Source organism: Vipera berus (assembly GCF_964194415.1).
Source record: "Vipera berus genome assembly, chromosome: 12".
Taxonomy (NCBI): domain Eukaryota; kingdom Metazoa; phylum Chordata; class Lepidosauria; order Squamata; family Viperidae; genus Vipera; species Vipera berus.
The window spans coordinates 10057351-10079459 of NC_138215.1; the positions used below are offsets into that span (position 1 = coordinate 10057351).

Genomic DNA, 22109 nt, shown 5'->3' on the forward strand with positions numbered 1-22109 from the left:
TAACCTGAACTGGGTCAATTCCAGTGGTGGGATTCAGCCGGTTCGCACCACTTCAGCGGAACCGGTAGCTAATTTTTTTGTTGAAGTCCAGGCCCAGAATGGACTTCCGGAAGTGGCATCCATGCAGAGAACCGGTGGTTCACATATTTGAATCCCACCATTGGTCAATTCTGTTGTTTAAAGTGAATTCATGTCTTGTTTTGGTCATGTTTCTTCATGTTAAAGACAAACAAATGTCCAAAAAAAACCTGGAGAATGTTCATATTTTTTTTACAGCATACTGTAGCACAATCATGCCTTTCGTATCCATTAGAAAATATTTGCAAAGTTCTTTCCTGGGCATCCATCACCCAACTCCCTATCTCCACAGGCCCGTCTGCTTCCATTTGTCGTCAAAAACTACAGGATCAGCTGGCTATTCTTGCTCAGAAGCCTGGAATAGTTTTACTAAAGGATTACTGTAAAGTCGCTGAAAATAAACACAGAAGGTAATTTTGACAAAGGGCTTATTCTGAACCTGGACAATGTCAAGGTTCCAGCAAAAAAACTAAAGCTAAGAAAAACAAAAAAAAGGGAGAGTGGGGGGAAGGCAGAGGAATGTCTCAGATCAAGTTAGAGAAATCAATTCGGAGAAAGTTAAGCTGTCTCCGAATGCTATTTTTGCCTGCTGAAACAGACGGGTGCTTGTAAATATCCCCCCGATTAAAGCTTGGCTCTAAGAGGATTAGCAGTCCTCAGAAGGATGAAGGATCTTGGTAGGCCTACCACACATCACGGATGCTCAAGACCTCTGGCTGTAAAAACCTACAGGGATTCTGATTTGGCCTTCTAATGCCGGAAAACACCAGAGGGGCTGGGGAGGAGCGGAGTGGCTTTCGAATCAGAAGCCTCCAAGGAATTCAAGAATCTGATCCTGAGATTTAGGGTGAAATACAAATGAGTCGACACACTGTAACTGCTGGGGAATAAAAATGGAGTTTGTTCCACCAGCTCAGCTCTCTCGTCGGAAACGCGCTTGACTCCATGATGCTCCTTTTGCACAGAGCTGCAGCAGTAAAAGCGTTTGCAATTTAAACCACTTAGGAGACCCCCCCACAAAAGCTTTAGTTACAGCTTCCCCATCCACCCCCCAAAAAAGTTCCCATCAAATAGTAATTTCTAAAGTCATGGAGGGAAATCTTATTAAATACCCCCAGAGAGTAGTCAGACTAATGACATGTTTTACATTGAGTGTAATTTTATTTAAATGTATGTTTACAGTTAATTATCTGACATTCTGTTTTTGTCCCGACCACAAAGTTTTTGGAATTGAGCACCCCTACTTTAAAGAGTCACGACAAGTAAGAAGCAACATATTCTCTGTTGTGATGCCTGCCTTCTGGAATAAGGTTCCCCCCACCCACCCCAAATCCAGATGACTCCCACGCTATTGACATTCCAGAAATCCTAAAAGACCTGGCGGTCCTCCCAGACTTTGGGGTAGGTTGGATAGAACCCCGTTGTTAGATATGTTTCTCATATGTCAAATGTGTTTGGATAGGGTAGTCTGGATTTGCCATGTTGTTTATTCTCGTGTGTTTCTATTTTTTTGTGTTGCATTTGTGTTGTTTTTTTATAATGTGAGCCCACCCTGCGTGTGTGTGTGTGTGTGTGTGTGTGTGTGTGTGTGTGTGTGTGAAGTGTTTGTTAAGTATTTTAGAATACCTTGCTAGGCCCCAAACACGGGACAAATCTTATTGCCTGCTTCAGCCTAACCCAAGGCCATCCAATTAAAGTCTCCCTTTAATTCTTTGTTAGCAATCCAAAAATTTACACACACACACACACACACACACACACACACACACACACACAAAACTTCTGGAAGTAGACTGCTCTGTTGCTGTACATATCTTATCATCAGGAAGAATGGTTAAAAGGAATGATAGTAGAAAAACTACTGAATTTTATATATATAAATAAATAAATTTTATATATATATGTGTGTGTGTGTGTGTGTGTGTGTGTGTGTAATTTTTTTTTAGACTGCTAACAAAGAATTAAAGGGAGACTGATATGCATTTCAAACTTATTTGTTTTCATCAGTCAGCCATACCCTTCTGAGATTCGAACCTGGGCTGATTGCACATTAAGCAGTTGTTCTCAGCTAACAAAGTGAGATAGAGTTTGTGGCCTAAAGGTTAAAACAACTGCCTAATGTGCAATCAGCCCAGGTTCGAATCTCAGAAGGGTATGGCTGACTGATGAAAACAAATAAGTTTGAAATGCATATCAGTCTCCCTTTAATTCTTTGTTAGCAATCTAAAAAAATTACACACACACACACACACACAATCACACACACACATATATATACATATACATATACATATACATATACATATACATATACATATATATATATATATATATATATATATATATATATATATATATATATATATATATATATATATATATATATATATGTATATATATATATATATATATATATATATATATATATATATATATATATAAATTCAGTAGTTTTTCTACTATAATTCCTTTTAACTATTCTTCCTGATGATAAGATATGTACAGCAACGGAGCAGTCTACTTCCAGAAGTTGTGTTTTCTCCATTTTGGAACTTTGTAAGAAGAGATTAGACAGCCAATTCTCATGGATGGTTTAATTAATTTCCCTTCTCCTTGAAGGAGGTTTGACTAGAAGACCTTCAATGTCCCTTCCAGCCTGTCAGTCTATGTTTTAAAGCGATGAAGTCAAAAATCCTTAGGACTGCTTCCAACTCTACAATTTTTGTAATTCTATGTCTCTAAACCACCGAGGGATGTTTACATTGATTGTAAACCTGCGTGTTTTTGAAGAAATGGGGAAAAATCTCCTCAAACTTGTTTCACAATAAATCCTGCTTTGGGTTTATTGTTCCTACTTCCAAAGACATGTAAGAAACCAAACAGATTCCTGTAGCCAGGCTTGTTATTACAAAACCCTGGGAAATTAGAATACCTCTTTCCAGGGCTTTTTTGTCATAGAACGCACGAAACGGCATTCCGGCACCTTTTTTCAACAGAATTTGTGGAACTAAAAAAAGTTCAGTCAGACCTTCCAACTTCTTGAGGAGGAGACCAAGCCTACCCCAACCATCCCATCCCTAGGACAGTCTGCCGGAAGTGCATGGATGCCACTTCCAGAGTTCGTTCTAGGCCTCAGAGGCCCAGGCCTGCATTCAATAAGAGACCCAGTTATTCAGTATTTGAATCCCACAACTGGCTAGATATACAGGTAGTCCTTGACTTACAACCACAACTGAGCCCAACTTTTTTGTTGGTAAGTGAAACACTTGTTAAGCAAACTTTGCCCCATTTTATGACCTTTCTTCCCACTGTTGTTAAGTTAGTCACTGCATCTGTTAAGTCAGTAACATGGTTGTTAAGTGAATTCGGCTTCCCCATTGACCTTGCTTGTCAGGAGGTCTCAAAAGGGGAACACATGACCCCGGGATAATGCAACCGACATAAGTACGAGGCGGTTGCCAAGCATCCGAATTTTGTTCATGTGATCACGGGGGATGCTGCAACGGTTGTAAAGGTGAAAAACGGTCATAAGTCACTTTTTCGGTGCCGTTGTAACTTTGGACGGTCATTAAATGAACTGTGGTAAGTCGGGGACCATCTGTATGTGTGGGTAGTAGCTACGTCCTCAAATATTTATTTTGAGTCTCTCTTTTGACTTTGAAGTGGGGAAGGGTCCTGTTTTAGATTTAACTTTTTAAAAAAAGTTCTTGTCCTCTTTTCTTTTCTTTCTTCAGTGGAAAAGCAATCCACCCATCCATCAAAGCAAAGCAAATACAGATCATGCCCCCACCCCAGTGAGCCACCATTGTGTGCTATGTGGTTAGAATTCCCTTTCTGCAAAAAAAAAGTAATTTAATAAGTCCATCGCAGGGGGGAAGATCAGGGCAGCTGTACTGAAATAGCTAGCTTTTCGCCTAAAGGGAAAAAAAATCCCTGTGTGTTCCTGGCCTCAGGGAAGCCAAAACAGCCTCCCCACACACACACACACATACACACACTCCAGGAGGGCTATTAGGAACTTTGGGAATAACAGTGGGATTCTGTGGTCCTTCGATATTTTCTTTTATGGTATAAGAATACGGCCCTGCATCGTGCAAATTAATCAAACTGCTTTTCAACTTCATTTCCTTCCCCGTCTCCTGTGATTTCCTTAAGAAACGCACAGCTATGTGCTTTCGCCTCCTATGCCCCCCTCCCTTCATATAAATACTGCAATTCATTTATCATTTCTGACAATTTATTGCCCACCTTTCCTTCAGGAGATGAAGGTAGCCCTCCTTGCCTTGGATATATATATTTTTTCCCAGAACAACCCAGTGGTGGGATTCATCCAATTCGCACCACTTCGACAGAACCAGTAGCTATTTTTTTGTTGCCCAGGCCCATAATGGACTTCTGGAAGTGGCATCCATGCAGAGAACCAATTGTTCCCCTATCTGAATCCCAACACTGGAACAACCTGTCAGATGGGTTGTGTTGAGACAGAATGAGGATTCAGAATCAGCCGGGGAAATTTCTGGGGTTAGATTAGAACATGAGTTCCCCTTCATCACTATGTAGTCTCAACTTACGACCGGAATCTTTGCTGCTAAGCAAAGTGGGTTGTGCCTATTTTTACGACCTTTTTTTTGTCATGTTGTGGAACTCTTAGATGTATCATAGGGAGGTTAACAAACCTGGCTTCCCCCCATTGGCTTTGCTTGTCAGAAAAAAGCTGGTATTCATAAATGGTGATCCTGTGACCCTGGGATGCTGAAGTGTCATAACTACATGCTGGTTGCCAAGCGCTGTCACGTGACTGTGAGGATGCTGTGACAAGAATTGGGTGTACCTCACTTTTTTTTCAGTGCCACTGAAAGGTAGTTCAATCCCTGGCCCAAAGCAGGATAACCTACCTTGGGCGGGGAACCTTGGCTCTTTTATGACTTGTGGACTTCAACTCCCAGAATTGAAGTCCACAAGTCATAAAACAGCCAAGGTTCACCACTCCCAGAATTCCTGAGCCAGCCATGTTGGCTCAGGAATTCTGGGATTTGAAGTCCACAAGTCATAAAAGAGCCGAGGTTCCCCACCCCTGCCTTATACCATTCAGGTTAATGGTTGTCCAGTCTCTTCTTGAAAACTTCCAGTGATGGAGCATCCACAACTCTGGGAGACAAGCTATCCCACTGATTAATCGTTCTCCCTCTCAGGAAATTCCTCCTTAGTTCCAGCTTGGGTCTTCCTCTGAGGAGCTTCCCTCCTCATTGCTTCTTGTCCTGCCCTCAGATGTTATGGCAAATAAATCAACTCCCTCTTCCCCGTGACAACCCTTCAAAGACTGGACGATGTTATCTTGGCTGCCCTAGGCCTTCTCCTTGTAGGCTAAGCATGTCTAATTCCTAGCGGCTCCCTTTCAAGAGCGGAATGAACCTCGCCTTCCCTTTTTGCTCAAGTAAACCAAATTCCATCCAACCCACAATTTATCCGAAATCTCACCTCGCCGTCCAGCTCCATTTGTTTTCCAGTCAGGAGCCAAGAGGTGGACCGGCCGGCATGTTTTCACAAGCAGGTGCTGCACATCTCGCCATGTCAGCAAAGGGCTAAAAAAGCACACCAAAAAAAGACAGAGAAATAAATGTACAGGTAGAATTCAGGTCATATCTTGCAGATTCTAGAGGTAGACTTCTAGAAGGATTCAGCCAAAGCGAAGCACCGGGGCAGAAATATTCAATTTCAGCCAATAGCTATCTAAAAGCTTCTGGTCAATGAGCTGAAGGAAAAAAAAAACTTCCCTGCAGCGACTAGGATGCTGTAGGCTGGAGTCCTGATTACAGAGGAATAAAAACAGTCCTGAGACGACAACAGAAGGAGATGCATCACAGGTAGAGCGCGTTCTGACATCCTAAATCTTCCTCTATATAAAAATGCCCTAGAGGTGTGTGTGTGTGTGTGTGTGTGTTTAAGGAAAAGAAATCTGACAAAAGCACAACCTCACAGACTAGTTTTTTATTTGTAGGAAAGTGGGTAGAAACAGAGGCACTTAAAAGCTTTGGCTGCCCACTGCAGACGAACCACATACAAAATGCTGCATTGTTTCCTTGAGCAGGAATGCTGATTTATGGCAAATTAACATCATGCACCCTGTCACTGAAGAGCATTACATTGCAGCCACGTTCGCAACAGGCTCAGGGGGCAACTCCGAAAGGACTTCAAGAAACTGTTCATTCATCACTTCTTGAAGGTAGTTGCAAACTCATAATTTCAAAAGGTTGGTTCAAAACATCTAAGAAAAGGTCTCTCTCTCTCTCTCTCTCTCTCTCTCTCTCTCTCTCTCTCTCTCTCTCTCTTCTCTCTCTCGTTAGCATATTCCTCTTCACTATATGAACAGGAAGATAGGTCACAAATCAATAAAATAAGCAAGCAAACAAAACAATCAAACATTGCATTACAAAACCAATCATTTTCAGCCAACTAATGGCTAAGTATGATGGGTGCTCTTCTTGAACAGATTTGGACTTCAGCAAACTCTTTAAGGTGACAGAAAATAAACTAAGAGTTCAGAAGATGTTGAGTAAGTGGATATAAAAGCCAAAGTCTACCTGGTTAGATAGGATGGGCAAGCTATAGCTTCCTTCCTTCCTTCCTTCCTTCCTTCCTTCCTTCCTTCCTTCCTTCCTTCCTTCCTTCCTTCCTTCTTTCCTTCCTTCCTTCCTTCCTTCCTTCCTTCTTTCCTTCCTTCCTTCCTTCCTTCTTTCCTTCCTTCCTTCCTTCCTTCCTTCCTTCCTTCCTTCCTTCCTTCCTTCCTTCCTTCCCTCCCTCCCTCCCTCCCTCTCTATCCCTTTGTCCTTCTTTCCTTCTTTCCATCTCCCTCCCTTCCTGTTATTAACCTCTCCCTTCCTCTGTTCTTCCTTCCTTCCTTCCTCCCTCTGTATTAACACTCTCTAAATGTTGCCATTATTGGAATCTAAAAAACCCACTTTCTCCATAGCTACTACCCCTGCCATGTGGAACATCCTTCTTCCTGAAATCTGACTAGCCCCCAGCTTCCTTGCTTCTGGGAAACCTTGAAACACCTGGCTCTTCACCCAGGCATTTGGGCAATGTTAGCCTGGAGCTTGGTCAGATGTTACTTTGATATGGTGGAGAGTGTTGCCCCAGGGTGCCATAGGTTTTTATTGTGATTGTTTGGAATTCTTTGCTGGTTTTAGTATTTCATGAGCCACGCAGGGTTGTGGCTGGAATACAGGCAGCAATAGAAGCCTTTTAAGCAAATAAATAAAATAATATCTGGGGTAAAAAGCCATTTTGGTTATTGCATTTCCCTTGCAGGCCTTTCTTAAAATGTCTCCTATGCACCTATGCGTTATGTACATAAATACATATATACGGGTTTTTAAGAATCAGAGCATTAAGAACAAAATGCCTGCTGATTGTCTCTCTGGCAAAAAAAGAGGAAACACTGAACATGTAACATTGCTATAACGTATTTGTTATTGAGCATTTAATGGAGTGTTTTACATCAAAGGTCTAAATCATTTCAACATTTACAGACCTGGATTCCCCCATCTTATTTGCAAGCAATCTGGGGGTCCCCATGTGTCCTAGACACGCATCAAGTTTTGAAAATTCCAATCTTAAAACCCAAGGTGCCAATGCTTGTGCTTATACTTGTGAGACAATTCAATTTCTTTCATCGTAATAGTGGGGGGAAAAATTCCCATCTTCGATATCATAACGCGAAACAAACAAACCAATGTACCCATCTCTGCCACTGTGAGTCACAGCAATTAACAATGCATTAGCACTGAAAGCCAAAGTCACAGCATGGAAGTATTAAAAACAGTCAGCAGAGATAGCTTGGAGATCATTCTCTTCCCCTTACTCTTTAAAATAAAACAAGGTGAAAAAGTTTGAGCCTAAACAAAAGCGACCAAGTTTTAATATAATCATAGAAACTCATTTCCATGGAAAGTGAGGGACAAGGCAGTCTCACCCAGGTTTTTAGGGGCTCCTCACAAGCTTAGCTAATGCAAGATCATGAGTTTCTCGGTCAAGACAATTATCTCGAGGTATCGTTCCAGTACGTTCCATTATGACTGGTTAATGTCCCACAGCAGGAAAGGCATGGACCAAAACTTCAAGAAACATTTAAAAATGCCTCCAAATCTCTGTGGATGTCATCAGTCTCATCCAAAACCTCATGCAAAGATTCCAGATTCCAGGATCTCATGAGATTTTGCCCATTTTTATTTTAAGAAAAGGCTTATGTTTAATTTAGATATCTAAGGTGCACGCTAGCCCTCTCCTGCTTAGCCTGGAGGAAGCCACCTTTTTCAGTCTGGCGTTTTCCAAATGTAGTGGACTTCAACTTCCAGAAATCTGAGAATGGTAGTCCCAGTATATCTGGAAGACCTCAGGTCGGAGAAAAACCATCACTGCTATCTTGAAACAAGATTCTTATGCCCTCATCTTATATGAGCAAATATGAATCTCTGCTGTTATCAAGATTACAGAGTGCATTTCTTTGAATATCAGAAGATATTGAGCAAACAAAGAAGGAAATTGCCTTTGCAAGAAATAACACATTCAAATGAAGAGAGAGAGAGAGAGAGAGAGAGAGAGAGAGAGAGAGAGAGAGAGAGAGAGAGAGAGAGAGAGAGAGAGAGAGAGAATGGCAGAGAACTCATAACTCATTCTAAAAATGTTTATAGGGGACCAGCTCAGCAGGCCTCTCTACCATCCAGAACCTGGATTATTTATTTATTTTTATTTATTTTATTGAATTTGTATACCGCCCTATTCCCGTAGGACTCAGGGCGGTTTACAGGGCAGTTAAAACCATGAAATACAAAAATTAAAATCAATTAAAACAATTAAATTAAATTCAAGCCCCAAGAGTAAATCTAAAACCCAGTTAAATTAACAACCCCACAGTCTGAACCAAACAGATCAAAGAGCCAAGTTTTCAGGTCCCGGCGAAATGAGCGAAGGTCGGGGGCAGTCCTAAGTTCCGTGGGGAGTTGGTTCCATAGGGCAGGCGCACCCACAGAGAAGGCCCTTCCCCTGGGAATAACCCGCCGGCATTCCTTAATATAATGTCTTCTTATCTTTTCTACCTTTAACAAGTCATGTCTACACAAGAGGGTGAATTAAATCCTTACTTGGCTTCCAGGGCTAGAGCAATGATCCCAGCTACCATGGGGGCAGAAACAGAAGTCCCTGTGTGGCCATCTGTGCAATGTTTCTTCAGATCTGTGGTCACCTAAGAAGAAAGCTAATGTAACTATCGGTTGAACTGAAAAGGGAGAAACAACATTCAAATCGCATGGTGTCGCCCAGATTTTGTGCAACCATAAATGGCCAGGCTCAAGAAGATAGCAATGGCTCTTTGGCTTCCTTAGTAGGTCTTTTCATTCTTTCTTTTTTTAAAAAACAAAATGTGGGGCACATGAAACAATCTGAACTGAGGTTTAGTAAGACTGGGTGTCCACAGAGCAAAAATGTGGAAAAGAAATCAGAACTAGTCTTTTCCTCTATGATCTGACTGTCAACAAGGAGAACTAACATGAACCTGAGTAATCCCCCCCAAAAATAAATTCTCTTTAAGCAGTTATGGAGTCTAGAAGCATGGTGACTCCCATATTCTTGTGTAAAATATTTTTTACTGAATTTTGGCTTCCCACAGCAAAGGCAATGCTATTAATATTGTTCAGTTGTGGCACATATTGCAATTTAACTCATCCGTGTGCTCTGTGTTGCTTCCATAGTCATTCACCAGCTGGACGATGTACCCAACGTGCATGCAGAAGCTTTTTCTGTTACTGGACAGTCCACGTAATATTTTTATTTATTTATTTTTTTATTTTAATTCCATTTATATCCCGCCCTTCTCCGAAGACTCAGGGCGGCTTACAAGCTTAGCAGTAGCCTTCATTCTATGTATATGCCTGCTTATTAGGGCTTTTGCCCCCCCCCCCAAGCAGCATTATTACAAAGTCAGCTTAATTGCCCCCAACAATCTGGGTCCTCATTTTACCTACCTGGGAAGGATGGAAGGCTGAGTCAACCTTGAGCCTGGTGGGACTCGAACCTGCACTAATTGCAGGCAGCTGGTGTTACTTAAGGAGGCATTAGCCCACTGCTCCACCAAGGCTCTTATATCACATAAACAGTGCAAAGTTTCATTCTTTACAAGTAGGAGACTGCATGGCTTTGCAAAACAGAAGCCAAGCAAAGTCCTGCTTCCGAGTTTTATCCTGTTTACTTACAATCTGCCGTTCATAGAAGGCCCCACTGCTATAGGTTGTAGCAAGGGTAGAGGCGCACTCCTCCAAATACCATGGCTTGTTCCCATTCTCGGTGGTACTACTGACAGAGACAGTGTAGATGCTGTTGGTGTATCCATCACAAGAGCAATGGTCCCCTTCTCTGCCACCATTTCCAGAAGCCCAGACAAAAATAGAACCTCGTCCTCCACGGCCCTAAGGCATTGGGAAGGAAGAAAAAGGGTTGGAAAGGGAATTGACAGCTTCACCTGGATTACTAAATCTCTTATCAAGTACGAACAATGTTCACTGAACTTAACTTCAGGAAAGAAGCATTTGCCAAGTTTTATTCTCCCTGTACAACTTGTGCAAATGATCACATTCCCACTGTCACCAGGGTGGCACAAATACATGTGACTGAACCTAAGGAATGTTTTTATTGTGTGCAGTGGGACTTCTGCCTCTCAAAGGCAATGCTTGGAGATACTACCATCTCAAGCCTTCGTCCCACAAGAAAACTGAGTGGAGAGGCCACAGACAGGAAAAGGATCAACAGCTTTTGGATTCCACATCTACGTTCAAAATTGCAGGAGAGAAATGAAGGAGGTTGTGGGATGTCTAGCTCTGGTTTTAAGAAGGTTGATTTCTATCATTGGATCATATCGTTGGATCCGAAACGGTGAACAGAACCTGGAGAAGCGCAATAAAGCTCCCCCACTCATAAGAAGAGGGGGGGGGAAGGTAGGCTACACCACATCACATTTTCCCCACACCTTTTTAATGCCGTGTTCAAATGCTTGCTTGGCCAAAGGACCAGGTCCATCCACTGTGCGGCCATCGTCATCTGGACCCCAACTAGCACTGTAGACATGGATATAGTCTGGCTTGGCACCAATCGCTTTGGCTTCCACCACATCCGTCACGTCACCATCTAGCATACGGATGCCTAAAAGGGAATCCACCAAGAGGTTTAAAAAATGAAGAACAAAAGAAATGGGTTGGCGGGACGGCTCTTTGTACAGGTGCAAAGGACAGCAATCAAAAAGGCTTTAGTTCAAAGTGATGCCCGGAGCGTGAATGGCTGTTTCTGGAGGGATTGGTCGCTGAGATAACCTAGATAACTATCCAGGACAAAATCAATCCACATCGGAATGAATCCTGAACCAGCTGGTGCTTCCGCCTTACCTTCAGGATTGGCCTCAAGATACAAAACATTACGATAGCGCAACTGGAAAGTTACCAAGCCATGGATACTCATATCGGGCCAAGTCCACAGCTGGACTGTAATGAGATGGAGCTGTCTCTAAGAGGAGAGGATTGTTTTGTGCGTAATTCTGGCACACCGCAGGCAACACCTTGCAAAATAAACAAAGGTGGGGGGAAGGAGGAGGGGAGGGAATACATTACAAGCCCAAAGGCAGATGGAACATTTTCACAGTGAGGCATAAGTTGGTTATGGAAATATATGGGGTGAATTACTCTCTTCTGATAAGTCTGGACACTGGATGACATCGCCAGGGCTCGTTGCCTTGGAAGAGTGAGGAAGATTCTCAGGGATGACTCACACCCTGGACGGTAACTCTTTACTCTCCTACCATCCGGTAGGAGATATAGGAGTATAGCCAGCCGTACCAACAGGCTGAAAAATAGCTTTTATCCGTGGGCTGTTAGGCTTTTAAATGGGACATAATCTTATGCAGAATTGACTTGGGAGGCCGGTGTGTGGTGTAGTTGGTTCACATGGTGTGGTAGGATGGAGGGTTTGTTGTCACTGTGTGTTGGGGGGAGAGAGCACAGGGGGAGGCTCAGCTAATCTCAATGTACACATGTTGTACTTTGACAATAAAGGTTTATTATTATATTATATTATATTATATTATAGCTGACGGGACTCTCCTGGAAAGGAATAAGCAGGGACAACGTCCACCAGAAAGCTGCCCGGGTCTCTTCCAAATGAAATGGGAACCAGGCAACAGCTGAGCCTGCTGGATCAGGGCCAAAGTCCTCCTTGAATTTATGATGATTTTTTTTATAGAGAACAATGCAGCCCAACTGACAGATACTATAATATTAAAAAGAAAGCGCTTAGCCTTGAATGAGGGAAGGAAGAAATAAATATACATGAACCAGTCTCAGAAAATTCTAGCAGCTTGATTCATTTTTTTTTCTATACAGAGGAACGACTGATTATTTATCACAGTTTAGAGGCTTGGCACGGGTGGCAGCACTTTTAGGAGAAAGGGCAGCCAAGGGTAATCTTAGTCGTAATGTTGTTTTAAGTGCAAAGGCCACTGCTTAGTTTTAAAAGATTTCATTTTTTTTCTTTCGACACATAGTTTTCCTCAAGAAAAAAATAATCAAAAGAAAAAGTTAATTACAGCCACAGCTTTACTACATTATCCCCCTAGTACAGAATGAATATAGTTTTGCAAAAAAACAAAAAAAGACAACCCAAAAGTAAAACCTTCCTCTGAACTGAATTCAAACCAACATTGTCCAGAAGCCTTACTTCTATAATTGCTGCCAGAGGTTCAAGGCCAGAGTCTATGTTCCTCTGAACATAATTGGTTGGGTAAAAAGAAACATACCAGACAGTTTCAACTCACTAAACACAAACGCATCTACATTCACCCATTAGGAAATAAAAGTACGTAGACATAAATAAAGCAAACGTTGCAAAAGTCTGTAGTTGGGAGTTGGGAGTTGTGGTTTTGTCTCATTTAATGAAGGGCTCTAGACCTCATAGTAATGGAAAAACTGGAAAAGCTTGCAGCAAACCAAGTAATAAGCTAAACGGATCTTAGAAAATTTAGATCTTCCGCTACAAGTAAGGCAGAACTACTTGGTCTGCTAATAGAACACAGGTTTGTAAGGACTGGTTACACAAGAAGATCTCTGGTTATAAACAACCCCAATGCTGAGATTCTCCAATATTAGGATCCACAAAACAAAATTTGTGTCGAACTTTAGCATAACGTCTCTCCCGGAAACCAAACTTCTGAATTCGTGATTAAGTAAGGCAGAACTACTTGGTCTGCTAATAGAACACAGGTTTGTAAGGACTGGTTACACAAGAAGATCTCTGGTTATAAACAACCCCAATGCTGAGATTCTCCAATATTAGGATCCACAAAACAAAATTTGTGTCGAACTTTAGCATAACGTCTCTCCCGGAAACCAAACTTCTGAATTTGTGATTAATCGTGCTGCTCAAAAACATGCCAAACCCATTTTAGCTAATTCTCTTTCCAGTTGAGCTCAACTCTCATTGATTTCAAGGGCAGGTCTTTGCCGTTTTCTCAGCAACAAGGAGGAACTGGTTGGCAAATGTCTATCTGGTCTATCTGGTCTATCTGGTCTATCTATAGCTCCGGTATTTCTTGATAATCTCTCATTATCAAGAGATCAGTCAAAAATACGCAACTGTCCGAAACTCATTCAGCGAGAATTGTAGCAGTCTTCACTGCCATTCACTGATCAGAATTCAACCAGCAGTGAACTTGGTTCAGATCAAGATAACCAACTGTGTAAAAGGATTAAAGAATTTGTATTTGAAACGCAATAAAAAGCAAATAAAATTATGACATTGAGCAGAGACAAAAAATGCAATACTATAACCCTCCACCGAAAGAAACAAATATGGATTGAGAGAAAGTTACGGTTAAGAATCCCTGCCTTTATCAATTAAAAAAAAAGTGGGGATTCATAGCCGTTACTTTCTCTCAATTCGTATCAATACAAAAAGCTTTGGATCTGAAAGCATCCTTGATTGATAAATTGCCAACAGAAAAGTCAAAACTCTCTTTTAAATTAAGCTTGATTCCTCATTTGAAAATAAGAGTACTTACTGTAATTCTTGTGCTGCAAGCATAACTTTCCTTCTGATAAAAACTGTTAATTAGAGCTCTTAGATTCTTATTATTTGAATTAACTTTTTTTTCTGACTAGATGGCAAAGAGGAGAGTCTGACAAGGAGAAGAATTAGCTTTTTCCTTCTCCTTTCACCTCCACAGGGTGGATTAAATTCAGAACACCCCCATCTTCTTTACTTCACTTTCTCTGAAACATCTAAAGGTCATGGTTACATTGCACAATAAATCTAGGATTATTGAACCATTGTTGACATCCTAATTGGGTTGGGTTTAAAAGCATAGTAACAAGGCAGTGTAGCTATCTCATGCAATTGATTGATTGATTGATTAGGTACTATGAAGTCATTATCAGCTCTTAAATGAATTTTCTCCCTGATGATTTCAACAAAAGACCTGCTTTTTCAGGTCTCCACATGGCGCACTTACCACCACCATAAGTATATTATATTAAGCAAATAAATTCATAGGATTATTTCCAGTGCATTCATATTTTTCCTTTCGTGGGCCTCAAGTTGTACATTTGTACCCTAAACCACAAATCATAGTTTACAAATCACACAAACTGTGATCCATAAACAAGAACCCCTGCTTGGAGTTAAGGCACTGTGAGCCAACTTTTTTGAACTGGGGACATATAGGGGAGAAGCGTATTTTCGGGGGGGAGGGGAGCCCCCAATTAGAGGTAGTATTTGACTTTCAACAATTGTTCAAAGTTACAACAGCCATAAAAAAGTGACTTACGACTGGTCCTCTCACATACAACTGTTGCAACATCCACAGGGCCATATGATTAAAATTTGTTTGCTTGGCAACCCTGTGTGTATTTATGATGGTTGCAGAATCCTGGAGTCATGCGGTTGCCATTCCAACCTTCCAGCAAAATCAAGGGGGGAGCTTTGATTTTAACAAATGTAACAATTTTAACAACTGTAATAATTCGCCTAACAACCATGGTATATATAAAAAAGGGGGGCACAAAATTGGATGCTGAAACTAAACATTAAGAAAACCAAGATCATGGCATCTGGCCCTCTCAATTCCTGGCAAATAGATGGGGAAGAAATGGAGGTAGTGACAGATTTTACTTTCCTGGGCTCCAAGATCACCACTGATGGGGACTGCAGCCAAGAAATTAAAAGACGCTCCTGGGGAGGAAAGCCATGGCAAATCTAGACAGCAGACTAAAAAGCAGAGACATCGCCCTGTCAACAAAAGTGCGTATAGTCAAGGCTATGGTCTTCCCAGTTGCAATGTATGGCAGTGAAAGTTGGACCATAAGAAAGGTTGAGTGCCAAAGAATTGAAGCCTTTGAATTATGGTGCTGGAGAAGACTCCTGCGAGTCCCTTGGACTGCAAGGCGATCAAACCGGTCAGTCCTAGAGGAGATCCACCCTGACTGCTCTTTAGAAGGCCAGATCCTGAAGTTGAAACTCAAATACTTTGGCCACCTAATGAGAAGGAAGGACTCACTGGAGAAGAGCCTAATGCTTGGAAAGGTTGAGGGCAAGAGAAGAAGGGGATGACAGAGAATGAGATGGCTGGATGGAGTCACTGAAGCAGTAGGCATGAGCCTAAATGGACTCCAGAAGATGGTAGAGGACAGGAAGGCCTGGAGGAAGGTTGTCCATGGGGTCGCGACGGGTCGGACACGACTTCACAACTAACAACAACATTGAACTGCCTTGCTTAGCCACCTAAATTCCGGTCCCAGTTGTGGCTGAAAAGTCAAGGGAATCCGTGTCTGTGACTCTCATCCTGACTTTTGTTTTAAATCCCTCCTTTGCATACATCCCTGCCATTATCTGAACTCCCCAGCAGCTCAAAGCAGACCTTACAATTCCAGTAAGGCTTGAGAAACCTTCAGCCAAGCTAAAAAGGGAATTGATAGATTATCAGGGAGAAGTTGAAGTTCAAAAAAAAAGGAAAAGGAAAAGAGAAGGAATAAATCAGCCACTTCCCACAGTGTAAGCCATAAAAACTTCTGATGGCTCACAGCTTTCAAGAGATGGGGAAAACAGGAAGGATGGATTAGTATCCTCTTCGTGTTTATTGAACGGTAAATGTACTCAGCTCTGGGCAAAAAAGAACAACAGAAGACAACAGAAATAGGAAGGCAATGAAAGGACAGAACGTTAAGAGAGAGAGAGAGAGAGAGAGAGAGAGAGAGAGAGAGAGAGAGAGAGAGAGAGAGAGAGAGAGAGAGAGAGAGAGAGATTGGAGCTTTAGGAGCATGATGGACATGGCTTGCCACCAAGCAGAGCCCAGTCCTCAATAACTGGATTTCCAGCGAGTCTCTTTTGGCACAAGTGTGATGACTTAAAAGAAGTAGAAGGCTTCCTACACCTTGCCCAAACTAGGATGATCTCCGTCAGTTAAGATAAGGCCGGCTTTAATGTTTGGTTACTCTTGACACCTACAAAGACAACAATTCCACAAGGGACTCCCTTATCAGGCAAGCCAACACAGGCCCTTCAACAATGCCAGATTTATTGCAGCCTCAGCTTGCACAGATTAAACTTTAAAGCGCTGCTCTCAGCCAGACAAAATGGGGCTGTTGGCTGCACGAGCCAATGTCGCCATAAATCTGTTAGTCTTTAAGGCGCATAGAACTGCGCATGGGATAAAGGTATGCTGGCCTCCGTAGAACAACCCACCCTCCCCTTTGCCATAGCTATAAAACCATCGTGTTTTTGGGATGGCCACTTCAAAGAGCAGACCTCTTTGTAGAAGACATCAGAAGAGACAGGGTCTCGGACTGGAGGTTTCAGAATGGGCGTCCCTTGGGCAAGCCATGAAAGCTGGGTAGCAAAGAAAACAAGAACATTTCCACCCCCCACCGACTTCTTTCTCAGAGAAGAAAAAAGCTACAATGCAAGACATATTTTGGATTGGTCTTAGCTTAAAGCCGCCGGTGTTTACAAACCACAACATAAACCAAAGTACTGACTTATGACCAGTGGTGGGATTCAAATATGTGAACAACTGGTTCTCTGTGTGGATGCCGCTTCTGGAAGTCCATTCTGGGCCTGGGCAACAAAAAATTAGCTATCGGTTTTGCCAAACTGGTGCAAACTGGCTGAATCCCACCACATCAGCCTTATGACCGTGACTGAGCTCAAGATTTCCATTGCTAAGCGAGACAGCTGTCAAATGAGTTTTGCCCCATTTGTAACTGTGGAAATCTAAGTTAATAACATGATTGTTAACAGAAGAACAGAGCTGGAAGGATCTTAGAGGTCTTCTAGTCCAAGTCCCTGCTCAGGCAGGAAAGCAGAGATCCCTAACCTTTCTGGCTCTGTGGACCAGTGATGGTGGCACGGCGGGGGGGGGGGCAGAGAGGGGATAGTTTTGCATGTGCTCCTGCCGCTTGTGCAAATGGAGCCTCGCGCGCTCACCTGCCACTTGCGCAGCCTGGTTCCCAAGGGGCCACAGACCAATAGCGGGCTGGAGACTGTAGGTTGGGGACCCCCGCTCTATACCATTTGGACAAATAATAATAATAATAATGGTTGTCCATATGCTTCTTAAAAGTGATGGAGCACCCACAACCTCTGAAGGCAAGCCGTTCCACTGGTTAATTGTCCTCACGGTCAGGAAATTCTTCCTTAGTGTTCTCTAGCTAATTTCTCTCCTTGCTTAGTTTCCATCCGTTGCTTCTTGTCCTGCCTTCAGGTGCTTTGGAGCTCAGTACGGGCAGTTGTTGAATTATGGCCATGATTGAGCCCAAAATTTCTGTTGCTAAGGAAGACAGTTGTTAAGTGAGCTTTGTCCCATTTTGTAACCTTTCTTGCCACAGTTGTTAAGTGAATCACTGCAGTGGTTAAGCTAGTAACACGGCTGTTAAATGAATCTGACTTTTCCATCGTCTCTGCTTGTTGGAAGGTCACAAAAAATAGCACTTGGACTTATATACCGCTTCACAGTGCTTTACAACCCTCTCTAACCAGTTTACAGAGTTTACAGAGTCAGCATGTTGCCCCCAAACAATCCGGGTCCTCATTTTATTGACCTCGGAAGGATGGAAGGCTGAGTCTATGTTGAGTTGGTCAAGATTGAACTGCTGGCAGTGGGTAGAATCAGCCTACAATACTAATAGCAATAGCACTTAGACTTATATACCGCTTCATGGTGCTTTACAGCCCTCTCTAAGCAGTTTACAGTCAGCATGTTGCCCCTAACAATCTGAATCCTCATTTTACTGACCTCGGAAGAATGGAAGGCTGAGTCAACCTTGAGCCCGGTGAGACTCGAACTGCCAAACTGCTGACAGCCAGGAGTCAGCAAAGTAGCCTGCAGTACTGCACTCTAACCACTGCGCCACCAGGATGGTATAAGGAGTCTTGCCTTGAGCAGGGATTGGACTAGAAGATTTCCAACCCTATGATTCCATGATTGTATGACTCTGCCCACCACCATCTTGCAGGCACTCGTTCGACAGTGGGCTATAGAACAAGAGGATTAGATAGGCCAAAATTATCCATTTCCAACAGCTTTAAACAATGACTGGAAGGCAGTTTCCCTGCTAGCACAACCCCAAACTTCACCTTCCGAGTTTCAATTTGAGTAAAAGAGGGGGGCCAAAGGTCAGTCTGAAATTTGACGGACCTGAAATAAAATAATTTTTAGTTGCTGTAAAACCACCTAAAAAGCAAGCCGGTTCTGAATGGCAGTACACAAATATGTTCTATTCAACAGGGCAGAGGAGTCTCGGCTATCACCAGGCACAGTGTAAAGCCTATTAATCTGTCCCACCGAGAACTGATACTTTCAAGAACAAGAACACAGGGTCAATTCATGTGTGACTTGCTCCAAGCATCAGGGCTCCTTTGGCTGGAGGAAAATCCCAGACTAACTTGTGGAATTATCTAGACGGAGAAAAAGAATGTAGAGAATGTAAACATGCTACTGTACCAATAAAGTAGACTATTTGTAGGTCAGGATTGGAATGAGGGGTCCTTGCTGTTCTTTGAGCTTGGCTGTTTTCTTGCTACCAAAGCTGATGCTACTAGGTTTGGGTTGTGAAACATCTTCAAGAAAACTACCAAGCTCAGAGAATACCAAGGACCCCATACTCCTCCTCTTCCTCCTCCTCCTCTTCCTCTTCTCCTCTCTGCACACCCCATTCTCTTCTAGCACTGATGATGTTACCTAGTTGGGTAATGAAACATCTGCAAGAAAACCACCCAGCTCAGAGAGCACCAAGGACCCCACCCTGCTATAATCTCCAACAGACAGGATGAGGGCAAGTGAGAAAGGGCAGCAGAAGACCTCTCTTCATAGGGTCCACGCAGAAAAAGGAGGTGAAGCATGATTGGATATAATCCCTTAGCATTTCTTCCACCCATTCAGAATCCATCAGCTGATCAGTGTAGCCTATGTACAATAAAGAAATACTTCCTAAGCAGTTGTCCTATCCTCTGGAGGGAATCTGACATCCAACTGCATTTTGTAAGATTTTGTGAATGACAGCCAAGCTATATCAAGCTATATTTGATATTTGACCTGTGTGTTTAAGCTGGGATTTGACTCACTATATAAAACAACAATAATAGCGCTCCTTTCTGAGGACTAAAAAGACATGTATATTGAAACAAAGGGACATTTTCTTTCTCTCTAAACTGGCAACTCACCACTTGTAGGCTATCACACCAGTAAGTATCACTGGAGTTACATCCCCTTAAATAAAATAGGAGGAAGCAGAAGGAATTGTCTAGTGGGTTATAAAATTGGGCAAGAGACAGGAGGCATAGACAGAAAAAAACCCCTCTATTTATATTTCTAAGCTGGTTTAGCAAAAACTGTAAAACATAAATAGCACAGGTTAGCAAAAATGGCAACAACTGAACCAGATTTGGTTTCTGGAACCCCCAAAATGACAAGGCTAAGTGTCAAAGAGGTAGAAGGTGAGACAAATATATAGTAAAGGAATATATAGTAAAGTATATAGTAAAGTAAATATATAGTAAAGTATAATAAAGTAGTATAGTAAAGTGACATTACATTTTCAATTGATTTTGTAAAACAGTCTTCTTCAAAGATCAGCTGTACCTCTCAAGTTGAACAGAGTCACGCTGAAACAGGATGGGTGGCAAATAAATGTAATTAAAAAATAATAAGTAAATATTGTCAGAATCGTCTTCCTTACCGCCAATTCTCGCATTGTATGCAATACCCACAATGCAGTTGGAGTTGTTTGCCGATGCTGCCACTTCACCAGCGCAGCGGGTGCCATGCCTAGGAAGAGAATTCCCAGAAAGATTTTAGAATTCAGTAGAAACCTTAAGAGAGAGAGAAAAAAAAAGAAGAGGAGGAGGAGGAGAAAAGAGGAGAGACAGAGAGAGAAGGAAAGACAGACAGACAGACAAGAGACGGAGAGACAGAGAGAGAGAGAGAGAGAGAGAAGGGGGGGGGAGAGAGAGAAATGGACCTGCATAAATTTAGCCACCGAGAACTGACTTAAGATTTGGATCTCGCTAAGGCAAGAAACTAGGACTTGTTACTAGTTTGATGGTTATTCCTCCTTATAGGACAATTTATAAGTTGCCACCAGAGTATTTTTTTTTCTCCTGTTATTCTTTGCAAGCTTTATATGAGATGGGAAACGCAGGAGAAGGAATAGCCTGTTATTTCATCTCTGTTGCATGGGGGCCTTGTTTGTTCAAGGCATGCTAAGGCTGCAAGTGCTTCCCCCATCCTTAAAAAGACACCTGGATTTGTCTTAATGGGCTCATCATTCACCTGGCATTACTATTGCTTTTAATAATGCATCGAACACACATTTAGCCCCAGACTATAATCCTTCACCCTCTGAAATCCTCCTAAATATATAATGGAAACTTCAGTGCCATGCCTATAGAAGACAGCATGGAAGCTAGCCTAGATCTTTCATGTGGCTCAGTGGGTTAGGACGCTGAGCTTGTCAATCGGAAGGTCGGCAGTTTGGCAGGTCGAATCCCGAGTGCCGCATAACAGAGTGAGTGCCTGTTACTCGTCCCAGCTTCTGCCAACCTAGCAGTTCAAAAGCACGCAAAAATGCAAGTAGAAAAATAGGGACCACTCCAGTTGGAAGGTAACAGCGTTCCGTGCACCTTTGGCATCTAGTCATGCCGGCCACATGACCATGGAGATGTCCTCGGACAAGTGCTGGCTCTTCGGCTTTGAAACGGAGATGAGCACCGGCCCCTAGAGTTGAAAACAACTAGCACGCATGTGCGGGGGAACCTTTACCTTTAATAATCCTTCACCTTCTGAAATCCTTCTAAATATATAATGGAAAGTTCAGCGCCATGCCTATAGAAGACAGCATGGAAGCTAGCCTAGATCTTTCAATGTTTACCTTTTTAGGTGCAAAAAAATCATGTATTTAGTTTAAGATTCTATGTATGCATGAAAAATCCACCCTATTAGCCGGACTTTTCAGGTAGTCCAAGGGAAGAAAACCAGGACTCCAGAGAAACTAGTTTGCAATTGCTGTGTTGGTAAAATACCTTTGCTGTGGTTTGCCAAATTAATTCAATCGGTTTGGTTCATAGAATATACAAAGAGATGTCAAGACTAAAGAAACCAGGAATGGGAATTTATTTCAAAGGACTTAAGGAGTTTTTTTCCCAGCTACTGTACATATTCACAAGAATCTGGTCTACTAAACGGTTAAGTCAAATTGGCATTAGATAAAGGTCAATGGAATTCACAGAGGGGGCTTGGACTCACATCTCGTATGGCTGCACATTGATTCCAAACTGATGACACATTTAACCCCACTCTCCAGCTCAGCATGCTCATCTCCTACACTGGGGCTCTCACAGTGTGCTGTTTGGGTTCTGCGTACTAGGTAAATACAGCCACTCTGGACTCTGATTCAGTGCTACTCTTTATCACCACAACATGTATTATAAATAAGGCTAGAGCATTT

At 42.3% G+C, this 22109-nt stretch overlaps 1 protein-coding gene across 1 annotated transcript in view; it reads right to left on the reverse strand.

Moving 5' to 3' along the window:
- The window catches only part of PCSK6 (proprotein convertase subtilisin/kexin type 6), a gene marked incomplete at its 5' end in the record, with an annotated part of 92446 nt that overhangs the window by 37254 nt on the left and 33083 nt on the right, over positions 1–22109 (reverse strand). Inside the window, 5 exons of the mRNA XM_081337521.1 lie at positions 5557–5660; positions 9222–9322; positions 10329–10541; positions 11099–11271; positions 20343–20431. Of these exons, the coding sequence (XP_081193647.1) occupies positions 5557–5660; positions 9222–9322; positions 10329–10541; positions 11099–11271; positions 20343–20431 (680 nt within the window). The remainder of the gene's footprint in view (positions 1–5556; positions 5661–9221; positions 9323–10328; positions 10542–11098; positions 11272–20342; positions 20432–22109) is intronic.